General features: G+C 37.7%; 1 protein-coding gene across 1 annotated transcript in view; it reads left to right on the plus strand.

Moving 5' to 3' along the window:
* Nucleotides 1-11,017: 11,017 nt before the first annotated feature.
* hs3st3b1a (heparan sulfate (glucosamine) 3-O-sulfotransferase 3B1a) overlaps nucleotides 11,018-13,691 on the plus strand; it is a 71,782-nt gene continuing 69,108 nt past the window's right edge. Inside the window, exon 1 of the mRNA XM_061884907.1 lies at nucleotides 11,018-11,621. Within this exon, the coding sequence (XP_061740891.1) occupies nucleotides 11,149-11,621 (473 nt within the window). The 5' untranslated portion in view covers nucleotides 11,018-11,148. The remainder of the gene's footprint in view (nucleotides 11,622-13,691) is intronic.

Raw genomic sequence — 13,691 nt, forward strand, 5'->3', positions numbered from 1 at the left:
AAACTCACACCCAGTGGAACGTCGGGGACAATGATGACTATGAGAACCTTGGAGAGGACCACATATGTGGGCAACCCCCCCCGCCCCCCCACTAGGGGACCGAAAGCAATGGATGTCGAGCAACAACAACACAGCCGCGAGAGTCCAGTCCAAAGTGGATCCAACGCAGCTGCGAGAGTCCCGTCCACAGCGGAGCCAGCAGGAAACCATCCCAAGCGGAGGCGGATCAGCAGTGGAGAGATGTCCCCGGCTGATACACAAGCAAGCGTAATAGTTCAAACTTAAAATCGACAGATATATCGGAAGTTGATTTTGAAATTTAAGTGTTAAAAGTAAATAAAATAAAAAACCATTAAAAATTCATCTCTTATGTATATTTAGTAGGATTTTATTTAACTTTTCACTGTGATTACTCAAAAATATTAAATAATTAAAATCAATGGTCTATCTGTGTTGGCCCTGCGATGACGTGGCGACTTGTCCAGGGTGTACCCCGCCTTCCTGCATTATTGATCTTTGATGGCTTTAATTGCTAAATAAAGGAACTCTCCTGAAGGAATCAATAAAGTACTACCATCTAGGGACGGTATAGCTCGGTTGGCAGAGCGGCCGTGCCAGCAACTTGAGGGTTGCAGGTTCGATCCCCGCTTCTGCCATCCTAATCACTGCCATTGTGTCCTTGGGCAAGACGCTTTACCCACCTGCTCCCAGTGCCACCCACACTGGTTTAAATGTAACTTAGATATTGGGTTTCACTATGTAAAGCGCTTTGAGTCATTAGAGAAAAAACGCTATATAAATATAATTCACATCCATCTATCTTTTATTTTTATTTTTTATTTTTTATTTTTTGTCCTGTCCAGCTTCTCAGGCAAATCATATACTGTAGTTGATGTAGATGCCCATATCGGCTGTTCAGATTTACTTTACAAAAGAGAAGTGTAGGATACTTCTCTTGTTGTCTTATTTGAATTAGACTTTATTAAATGTATTTATATTATGATTTGGTACTGCCGGGCCGGAGCAGGAGGGGATAGAAAGAGAAAAAAAAAGAAGACAGAGGGGGAAATTGTGGGGATAAGAGGGGGGTTAGACAGAGAGACAAAAAACAACAACAGCAAACACAACAATAACAAAAAAACAACAACAATAGAACAACACCAGCACATATGATATGTACAAATATGATCATAAAAGTGATAGCAAATAAGCAGTTAGTGAAATAAATAATAGTATAGAAAAAGACAATAAGCAGTTTTACACCAAAATCATCTATTTTTCTAAATACTGCATATTTCAGTTTTACTATAATAAAAGTTGTCTTTGACAGAAAAGGCATAAAACCAATCAAGTGGATATAGAGATTTACTGTAAGCATTAAATAAAAAATAATAATAATTTGACTTATTTTTTAACATTTTAGTGACTGAGACTCTCTGTGCTCCCCAGGAGCCCTAAGGATTAAAAAAAAAAAATCCATATGTTTTGTTATGGTTTGAAAATGAAAAATATCAAAATGGCCCCCGCATGCTTAAATTTTTCCGTGTGTGGCCCTCTGTGGAAAAAGTTTGGACACCCCTGCCTTTGACTATCGTTACTAATCTAATTTAGAAAACAATTGACTAATTTAACTTGTCCGTCCATCCATCTTCTTCTGCTTATCCGAGGTCGGGTCGCGGGGGCAACAGCCTAAGCAGGGAAGCCCAGACTTTCCTCTCCCCAGCCACTTCGTCTAGCTCTTCCCGGGGATCCCGAGGCGTTCCCGTGGCCTCCTACAGGTTGGAAGTGCCTAAGGAGGCGTTCGGGTGGCATCCTGACCAGATGCCCGAACCACCTCATCTGGCTCCTCTCCATGTGGAGGAACAGCAGCTTTACTTTGAGCTCCTCCCAGATGACAGAGCTTCTCACCCTATCTCTAAGGGAGAGCCCCGCCACCCGGCGGAGGAAACTCATTTCGGCAGCTTGTACCCGTGATCTTGACCTTTCGGTCATGACCCAAAACTCATGACCATAGGTGAGGATGGGAACGTAGATCGACCGGTAAATTGAGAGCTTTGCCTTCCGGCTCAGCTCCTTCTTCACCACAACGGATCGATACAGCGTCCGCATTACTGAAGATCCACTCTTCCCTCACTCGTGAACAAGACTCATAGGTACTTGAACTAGGTAATTTAACTTGTATGTTTGTTATTTAGACTGACATTTTGGAAATCATACCTACACTATATTGCCAAAAGTATTTGGCCACCTGCCTTGACTCACGTATGAACTTGAAGTGCCACCCCATTCCTAACCCATAGGGTTCAATAGGACGTCGATCCAACTTTTGCAGCCTATTACAGCTTCAACTCTTCTGGGAAGGCTGTCCACAAGGTTGCGGAGTGTGTCCGTAGCAATTTTCCACCATTCTTCCAGAAGCGCATTGGTGAGATCAGTCTGGCTATATTATATTATATATATATATATATATATATATGCGATGAGGTGGCGACTTGTCCAGGGTGTACCCCGCCTTCCGCCCGATTGTAGCTGAGATAGGCGCCAGCTCCCCCCGCGACCCCAAAAGGGAATAAGCGGTAGAAAATGGATGGATGGGATATTTATATATATATATATATATATATATATATATATACATATATACATATATATATACATATATATATACATATATATATACATATATATATACATATATATATATATATAAGCCGCATTAAAGGAGTCATATTATTATAATTTTTTTCTAAATGTAAAAGACTTATTTGTGGTCTACATCAGTAGTCCCCAACCACTCGATTGGTACCGGGACGCAGAAAATGTTTGTATTAATTTTGTCTTATTTTTTTATTAAATCAACACAAGATACACTTAAAATTAGTGCACCAACACAAAAAACCTCCCTTTTTCATGACAATAAATAAATAAATGAATAAATAAAATAAAAATCCCCCCCCCCGCCGGGCTGCGGGACAAATTATCAAGCGTTGACCGGTCCGCAGTTACAAAAAGGTTGGGGTACACTGGTCTACATAACATGTAATGGTGGTTCTTTGCTCAAAATGTTGCATAGATGATGTTTTACAGATCATATTCAAGCCGCTTTCTGACAGTCGCTTCCGGATGCGCCGTTTTGTGGCCGGTCTTATTTACGTGGCTTCCCATCGGCGGTGTCTTCTCCCCGTCATCTTTGTTGTAACGGTGTAGCGTGCAAGGACGGGAGTGGAAGAAGTGTCAAAAGATTGAGCTAACTGTTTTAATGACATTCAGGCTTTACTTCAATCAATAATGGAGCAGCATCTTCTCATCCGGAAACAACAATATGTTACGTGAAAAAAAACGTCCGGCCCTGAACTCTCTAATAACTGAAGTTCCTTGGGTGAATAATGTCAACTCACCACACCGGTATGTTTTAGCGCTTTCATGGCGAGTTTACTGACAGATGTAAGTAAGAACTTTACACTACTTTATATTAGAAATGGCAACAGTGGAGGATGAATGTCACATAACAAGAAGATTGAGAGAAAAAAATAAGTTTATCAACTACGGGGTCCACACGGACTACATAGGCGGACGCACGCAATTTTTCAGGATTCATGCAGATTCCGAATACAGATCAGCAGGCACCAGAAGGTAAGAAAAGTTGCTTTTGCATAATATTGCGAAACAGAAGGCCAGATAGTATGTCTTACCTTATACACACACACCATAATAATACTTCAATGTTGAAGCACATCAAGTGGTGGGGCTTCATAGCTTACCAAAGTCGTACTAAAACATTCTGATGGATTTTTATGCGCCATGTGTAATGTTCCATGTTTTAAATGGAACATATACAACGTTGCTGTTGTTTACTTGAGTCATATTGCCATCCCAGATCACTTATCTCTTATGTTTGACTGCCATCTACTGGTCGGACTTATCATTACACCATGTATCAGATAAAATAGCTTTGAGGTGGGTAAGCGCAACCAAACGTATTCCTTACATAAGGCGCACCGGGTTATAAGGCGCACTGTCATGTTTTGAGGGAAAAAAAGGATTTTAAGTGTGCCTTATAGTCCGGAAAATACAATAATAAAGCCAAATACAAAAAAAGGAGCAAGAGATAAGCACACTTCTCTTTTTTTTAGTAAATTGGTATGTACAGTAACAATATGATTTGCCCGAGTGTCTGGACAGGACAGGTTAAAAAAAAATGTAATATCTTTTTTTTAATAGATTAAGAATCGTTACAGGCAAGAATCGGGATTCTTTCGAAAATCAATTTGTTTGACAGCCCATTTATACGTCAACATTTTCTTAATTTAAAAGGCACTGTAAAATGTTAATATGACAAATGTGGACTATTTTTGGTACACACATGGTGTTCTCGGCATGGAGGTTAAAGACAAAACAATGCAATGTAAAAAAAATAAATAAAAATACAATTAACCCTCTGAAGAGAATTTTAAATATATTCAAAAAGGACATAAAAGGAAAACATCCACCATGTAATGTTTTTTTTTTAATTATTTTTTTTTAGCCTTTTGATCAGATGATGTCACAGGTTTAAATTAGTAAAGAAACTGTGGCATGATTTGATTAAAATACCTTCAAATGGTTTAAATAAAAACATTACATGTATGTAGTTTTAAGGCTATAGTTGATTGTGAGATTTTAACAGAAGAATTAATTTAAAAAAAAAAAAAAATGTATATATTCAACATATTTGGGGCATCATCCAATAACTAGCAGTGTACACCTTGGAAAGAATTGGACAAGAATGTAACATGAAAAAAAAAACCCTGATACAAATATATAACTCCTTCACAAAAAAATAAAAAAAAGGAAAATGTGGCTTATCAACGCTTGCAGCTGCCAGTACTAAAAGATGAGCCTGTTTTGATGCTACGATAAATGTTATGTTGTGATGTTGTATTTGATTTTCTATTATATCGTATATGTATAGTAGCTGAGATAGGCGCCAGCGCCCCCCGCTACCCCGAAAGGGAATAAGCGGTAGAAAATGGATGGATGGATGGATGTATAGTGTGCATTTTTTTTTTTTTTTCTCTCTTTTCTTTTTCTTTGAAATTGTAATTTTACTGCCTTTTTTTTTTTTTTACATTATGGCCAGGGGACTACGGATGAAAACTAGCCTTCTGGCTCATTCTGGCTTTTTTTTAAAACCACGTGTAGTAGCAATTTTTTTTTATTTTTTATTTTCTTTAATGAAAATTGCATTGTCCCCTTTGAAATAAACTAATCTAATCTAATCTAATCTAAATATAAATAAATTACAATTAACTTCCATCCATTTTCTACCGCTTATTCCCTTTTGGGGTCGCGGGGGGCACTGTCGCCTATCTCAGCTAAAATCGGGCGGAAGGCGGGGTACACCCTGGACAAGTCGCCACCTCATCGCAGGGCCAACACAGATAGACAGACAACATTCACACTCACATTCACACACTGGAGATAATTTAAAATGTATTCAAAGCCAAAAAGAACATAAAAGGAAAATATCAAACAATCCATCCCATCCATCCATTTTCTACCGATTGTCCCTTTCCACCATGTAATATTTTTTTTATTTTAAACCTTTTGATCAAATAATGTCAAAAGGTGACGTGATTTGATTGATAAACCTTCAAATGGTTTGAATAAAAAAAAATAAAAAATAAAACATATGTATTTTATGATTAAAGTTTTTAATAAAGGAAGTAATAAAACATTTTAAAAAATCAATATATCCAACATATTTTTATGCCGTTTGAAAAATGAAGGACTTTTATATCCTGTTAGCAAAAATGACTGAGATCAAAGGGTTTTAATACTAGTAGTTATGTTCACTTGTTATTTAATTTCACCATTGGCTTGTCTTACAGTTGGTTTCCACTGTAAACAGCAAAGCAATATTGCTTTCAAAATAAAAGCCTCCCACATTGAGACACTTTGATAAAACATGTAAAAACTGAATATATCCAACATATTGTTATGCCGTGTGAAAAATGAAGGATTTTTATATCCTCTTAGGCTTTGGGGGCATCGTCCAATAACTACCAGTGTATCATAAACCTGAGAAAGAATTGGACTAAAATTTAAAAAAACCTATGATGAAAATGATGTACAATGGAGTAACAATAATTATGGCCAAAATTCAGCAAAAATGACTGAGAACAAAGGGTTTTAATACTAGTACTTATGTTCACTTGTTATTTCATTGGCTTGCCTTGCAGTCAGTTCCCACTGTAAACAACAAAGCAATATTGATTTCAAAATAAAAGCATCCCACATTGAGACACTTTGATACAAAATTTAAAAACTCGATATGTCCAACATGTTGTTATGCTGTTTGAAAAATAAATGACTTTTATATGCTGTTAGGCTTTGGTGCATCTTCCAATAACTAGCAGTGTATCATACACCTGAGAAAGAATTGGACTAAAATAAAAATGAAAAAACCTTCTGATAAAAAATATGTATGATGAAATAACAATAATTATGGCCAAAATTCAGCAAAAAAAAGGTTTTTAATACTAGTCGTTAGGTTCACTTTTGATTTCATTCTACCATTGGATTGCCTTATTACATGTTTTGTGGTCCTGTTCAGTTTTGTTTTGGATTCATTGAGCACTCTTGTTTGTTTTGTCACCATGCCAACACATCAGTTTTCACCTGTTATGTGTTCACGACTCACGCACCTGTCATCACTGCACCTATTTAAGCCTGTAATTGCCAGGCAGTCAGCCTGGCGACACCACCTTCTATCAATCAATCAATCAATCAATCAATCAATGTTTATTTCTATAGCCCTAAATCACAAGTGTCTCAAAGGGCTGCCCAAACCACAACGACATTTTCTACTCGCCCTCGACACACCCTTGTTATCCATGCCGATGATCCATGTTCCTTTCTCGTTCCAATAAATTGAAAATATGTCATTACCTTCACGTCGTGTCCGGTCCAATCGTTTTGCACCACGGGAAAACAACCCACACCATAGTCCACGTCTTGACATCTTACAGTCGGTTTCCTCTGTAAACAGCGAAGCAATATGGCTTTCAAAATAAGAGCCTCCCACATTGAGACACTTTGATAAAACATTTAAAAACTCGATTGTTATGCCGTTTGAAAAATGAATGACTTTTATATCCTGGTAGGCTTTGGGGCATCGTCCAATAACTACCAGTGTATCATAAACCTGAGAAAGGATTGGACTCAAATGAAAAAAAAAACCTTTCATAAAAATTATGTATGATGGAGTAACATAATAATTATGGCCAAAATTCAGCAAAAAATACAGAGAACTAAGAGTTTTAATACCAGTAGTTATGTTCACTTGATATTTCATTCTACGTTTGGATTGCCTTACAGTCGGTTTCCACTGTAAACAACAAACAATATTGATTTCAAAATAAAAGCCTCCATTGAGACACTTTGACAAAACATGTAAAAACTGAATATATCCAACATATTGTTATGCTGTTTGAAAAATTAAGGCCTTTTATATCCTGTGAAAAATTAAGGACTTTCATATCCTTTCAGGCTTTGGGACATCATCCAATAGTGTAGCATACACCTGAGAAAGAATTGGACTTAAATTTAAAAAAAAAACTTTTGATAAAAATGATTTATAATGAAGTAACACAACAATACATATGGCCAAAATTCAGCAAAAAATACAGAGAACTAAGGGTTTTAATACCAGTAGTTACGTTCACTTGTTATTTCGCTGTACGTTTGGATTGCCTTACAGTCGGTTTCCACTGTAAATAAAACACAATATTGATTTCAAAATAAAAGCCTCCCCCATTGAAACACTTTGACAAAACATTTAAAAACCGAATATATCAAACATATTATTATGCTTTTTGAAAAATGAAGGAGTTTTTTTATGCTGTTAGGTTTTGGGGCATCGCCCAATAACTAGCAGTGTAAGATACACCTGAGAAATAATGGGACTCAAATGAAAAAAAAACAAAACTTCTGATAACAATGATGTATAATGGAGGAACATAATAATTATGGCCAAAATTCAGCAAAAAAAGGGGTTTTAATACGAGTAGTCAGGTTCACTTTTTATTTCATTCTACCATTGAATTGCCTTACAGTCGGTTTCCACTCTAAACGGAAAAGCAATGTGGCTTTCAAAATAAGAGCCTCCCACATTGAGACACTTTGATAAAACATTGAAAAACTTGATATATCCAACATGTTGTTATGCCGTTTGAAAAAATAATGACTTTTATATGCTGTTAGGCTTTGGGGCACCATCCAATAACTAGCAGTGTAGCATACACCTGAGAAAGAATTGGACTCAAATGAAAAAAAAAACCCTTTCATAAAAATTATGTATGATTGAGTAACATAATAATTATGGCCAAAATCCAGCAAAAAAAAAAAAAGGGTTTTAATACCAGTAGTTAGGTTCACTTTTTATTTCATTCTACCATTGAATTGCCTTAAAGACCTACTGAAATGAGATTTCGTTATTTAAACGGGGATAGCAGGCCCATCCTATGTGTCATACTTGATCATTTCGCGATTTTTGCTGAAAGGATTTAGTAGAGAACATCCACGATAAAGTTTGCAACATTTGCTCGCTAATAAAAAAGCCTTGCTTGTACCGAAGTAGCAGACGATGTGCGCGTGACGTCACGGGTTGTAGGGCTCCTTACATCCTCACATTGTTTATAACGTGAGCCTCCAGCAGCAAGAGCTATTCGGACCGAGAAAGCGACAATTTCCCCATTAATTTGAGCGAGGATGAAAGATTTGTGGATGAGGAAATTTAGAGTGAAAGACTAGAAAAAAAAAAAAGTTAATTAAAAAAAAAAAAGGCGATTGCATTAGGAGCGATTCAGATGTTTTTAGACACATTTACTAGGATAATTTGGGGAAATCCCTTATCTTTCTATTGTGTTGCTGGTGTTTTAGTGAGTTAAATAGTACCTGATAGTCGGAGGGGTGTGTCCACGGGTGTGTTGACACTAGTCTCTGAGGGAAGTCACAAAGCTGCAGCAGGACAGAAGCTCCGCTGATCTCCGGTAGAAGGCGACTTATTTCCAGAATTCTCTCACCGAAAACTGCTGGTCGACATGTAGTCGGGATCCATGTTCGCTTGACCGCTCTGATCCATATTAAAGCTTCACCTACGGGAATTTTAAACAAGGAATCAGCGTGTGTTTGTGTGGCTAAAGGCTAAATGCTTCCCACCTCCATCTTTCTACTTTGACTTCTCCATTATTAATTTAACAAATTACAAAAGATTCAGCAACACAGATGTCCAAAATACTGTGTAATTGTCCGATGAAAAGAGACGACTTTTAGCCGTAAGTGGTGCTGGCTATTATGTCCCCTCCAACCAATAACGTTGGAGGGGACATCATTCCGCGACGTTTTCAACAGGAAACTCCGCGGGAAATTTAAAATTGTAATTTAGTAAACTAAAAAGGCCGTATTGGCATGTGTTGCAATGTTAATATTTCATCATTGATATTTAAAGGCCTACTGAATCCCACTACGACCACACAGTCTGATAGTTTATATATCAATGATAAAATATTAACATTGCAACACATGCCAATACGGCCTTTTTAGTTTACTAAAATGCAATTTTAAATTTCGCACGAAGTATCCTGTTGAAAACATCACCAAATGATGACGCGTGCGCGTGACATCACGGATTGTAGCGGACATTTTCTGCCAGCCCCGATTACAGCTAAAGGTTGTCTGCTTTAATCGCGTAATTACACAGTATTTTGGACAACTGTGTTGCTGAATTTTTTGCAATTTGTTCAATTAATAATGGAGACATCAAAAAAGAAAGATGTAGGTGGGAAGCGGTGTATTGCGGCCGCCTTTAGCAACACAAACACAGACGGTGTTTCTTCGTTTACATTCCCTAAAGATGAGGGTGAAGCTTTAATATGGAACAGAGCGGTCAAGCGAACATGGTTCCCTGCCACATGTCAAACGGCAGGTTTCGGTGAGAAAATTATGGTAATAAGTCGCCTCCTACCTTAGTTATGAGTGGAGAGCTTGCGTCGTGCCTCCTGCAGCTGCGGACTCTCTTGCCTCCTCCCATCGGCCGCCCCTGACCGTCGGATGCTTACACCATGGAGGAGGGGAAAAATAAATGAATCTCAGCCCGGCTGCCTTGCCTTGTTGAGCAACGTGGCTTCCATCATAGACACTGGCGGTCACCACACCCCTCCGACTTTCAGGCATGACCATGTAATCTCACTAAAACACTAGTAACGCAATAAATAGATAAGGGATTTTCCAGAATGATCCTAGTAAATGTGTCTAATAATATCTGAATCCCTCCCACTTCCCTCGTCTTTTTTTTTTCTAGTCCTTCACTCTCACTTTCCTCATCCACGAATCATTCATCCTTGCTCAAATTGATAGGGGAATTGACACTTTCTTGGTCCGACTCGCTGTAACTGCTGGTGGCCATGATTGTAAACAATGTGACAATGTGAGGAGCTCCACAACCAGTGACGTCACGCGCACATCGTCTGCTACTTCCGGTAAAGGCAAGGCTTTTTTATTAGCGACCAACAGTTGCAAAATTTATCGTGCATGTTCTCTACTAAATCCTTTCAGCAAAAATATGGCAATATCGCGAAATGATCAAGTATGACACATAGAATGGACCTGCTATCTCCATTTGAATAAGAAAATCACATTTCAGTCGGCCTATAAACTATCAAACTGCGTGGTGGGTTTCAGTAGGTCTTTACAGTCGGTTTCCACTGTAAACAGCAAAGCAATATGGCTTTCAAAATAAGAGCCTCAACCATTGAGGCACTTTGATATTCGGCTAACCTCGCGTTAAAGAGACGTTAAATACGCACCTGCTGCCCTAAAAAGTCTCCCTGTGGATATGCCGGTTAATTCTACTCGTGTTTCGCTGGACGTGAACCATCCGTGTGCCGGTGCTTCTTTTACTTTGAAGGGCTACCTACTGACGGTGCAGACAACTTGACGCGCCTGAGCGTGTTTTCGCTCACACGCTGCACGGCGAGTGATGGGAGCGCACCTTCTTTTTTTTTTTTCACCACCTGTGCATAAGTTCATCCGCGCGCACTATGTTTCCGAGGGACTTTTAAAGTGTAAAAGTAAGGTGCGCTTTTGCCAGGATGCCCACCGCCTGGAATGCAACCTGCGTCTATGGAATATAGCCCGGTGTTCCACGGTCTTCATGTCGTGCCATCATCCCACCTGAAGAACAAAGTCTTTCTTTTCTGCATTATGCTCACCCTGTGGGTCTACATGGTCTACTGTTGCGTGGGCTACGGCGCCACCATGCCCGACCTGCAGGCGTACTACAGCCGCGCGGAGCCCCAAGTGGACCCCCGGGGCTCCTCCGTGGGGCCGCTGAGGGATTTGCTGAATAACGACAACGACGTGGACAGCAGAGGGGACGACTGGGAGGACGATTTGGAGAATAATCATCTCCTCAACGTGTCGGAGGCGAATAAACTACCTCAGGCGATCATCATCGGGGTGAAGAAGGGAGGGACGCGCGCCCTGCTGGAGTTCCTGCGCCTGCACCCGGACGTGCGCGCCGCCGGAGCGGAGCCGCACTTCTTTGACCGGAACTACGACAAGGGACTGGAGTGGTACAGGTGCGCATTTTTTTTGCTTCCTAACTACGTTTTTGTGCAAAGGCTGTCCGTAAAAAGTCCTGATCCTTTAAGGCAGGGGTTTGGCAACCCGAAATGTTGGAAGAGCCATATTGGACCAAGGATACAAAAATAAATCTGTCTGGAGCCGCAAAGAATTACAAGCTTTAAATAAGTGTTATAATGAAGGCAACACATGATGTAAGTGTCTATATTAGCCTACTATCAAAATGACTTTGAAAGTTGTATATAAGTGTTATAATGAAGGAAACACATGATACCAGTATCTATATTAGCCTACTATTAAAATGACTTTAAAAGTATTATATAAGTGTTATAATGAAGGCAACACATGATGTAAGTGTCTATATTACCTATATTAGCCTACTATCAAAATGACTTTAAAAGTATTATATAAGTGTTATAATGAAGGCAACACATGATGTAAGTGTCTATATTACCTATATTAGCCTACTATCAAAATGACTTTAAAGTAAAGGAGTCTTACATAAGTGTTATAATGAAGACAACACATAATGTTTCTGCATTAGCTACAATAACCTACTATCAAAATGACTTTAAAAGTTGTATATAACTGTTATAATGAAGGCAACACATGATGTAAGTGTCTATAATGGTTATATTAGCCAACTATCAAAATGAGTTTAAAAGTCTTAAAAGTGTTATAATGAAGGCGACACATGATGTAAGTGTCTATATTAGTTATATTAGCCTACTATCAAAATGACTTTAAAAGTTGTATATAAGTGTTATAATGAAAGCAACACATGATGTAAGTGTCTATATTAGCTATATTAGCCTACTATCAAAATTATTTCAAAAGTCTTATATAAGTGTTATCATGAAGGCAACACATGATGTAAGTGTCCATATTAGCCTACTATCAAAATGACTTAAAAAGTCTTAAAAGTGTTATAATGAAGGCGACACATGATGTAAGTGTCTATATTAGTTATATTAGCCTACTATCAAAATGACTTTAAAAGTTGTAAATAAGTGTCATAATGAAGGCAACACATGATGTAAGTTTCTATATTAGCCCACTATCAAAATGACTTTGAAAGTTGTTTATAAGTGTTATAATGAAGACAACACATGATGTAAGTGTCCATATTAGCCTACTATCAAAATGATTTAAAAAGTCTTAAAAGTGTTACAATGAAGGCGACACATGATGTAAGTGTCTATATTAGCCTACTATCAAAATGATTTTAATGGTCTTATATAAGTGTTATAATGAAGACAACACATGATGTAAGTGTCCATATTAGCCTACTATCAAAATGACTTAAAAAGTCTTAAAAGTGTTATAATGAAGGCGACACATGTGTCTATATTAGTTATATTAGCCCACTATCAAAATTACTTTGAAAGTTGTATATAAGTGTTATAATGAAGACAACACATGATGTAAGTGTCTATATTAGCCTACTATCAAAATGACTAAAAAAGTCTTAAAAGTGTTACAATGAAGGCGACACATGATGTAAGTGTCTATATTAGCCTACTATCAAAATGATTTTAATGGTCTTATATAAGTGTTATAATGAAGACAATACATGATATGCCTACCATCAAAATTACTTTAAAAGTCTTGTATTAGTGTTATAATGAAGGCAACACAGGATGTAAGTGTCAATAGTAACTATATCAGCCAACTATCAAAATTACTTTAAAAGTCTAATATAAGTGTTGTAATGAAGGCAACACATGATGTAAGTGTCTATATTAGTTGTATTAGCGTACTATCAAAATGACTTTAAAAGTCTTATATTTGTGTTAGAATGAAGGCAACACAGGATGTAAGTGTCTATATTAGTTTTATTAGCGTACTATCAAAATGACTTTAAAAGTCTTATATTAGTGTTATAATGAAGACAATACATGATATGCTTATGTTAGCCTACTATCAAAATTACTTTTAAAGTCTTATATAAGTGTTATAATGAAGGCAACACAGGATGTAAGTGTCAATAGTAACTATATCAGCCTACTATCAAAATGACTTTAAAAGTCTAATATAAGTGTTGTAATGAAAGCAACACATGACAT

Source organism: Nerophis ophidion, linkage group LG23, assembly GCF_033978795.1.
Source record: "Nerophis ophidion isolate RoL-2023_Sa linkage group LG23, RoL_Noph_v1.0, whole genome shotgun sequence".
In the NCBI taxonomy this organism is placed as follows: Eukaryota; Metazoa; Chordata; class Actinopteri; order Syngnathiformes; family Syngnathidae; genus Nerophis; species Nerophis ophidion.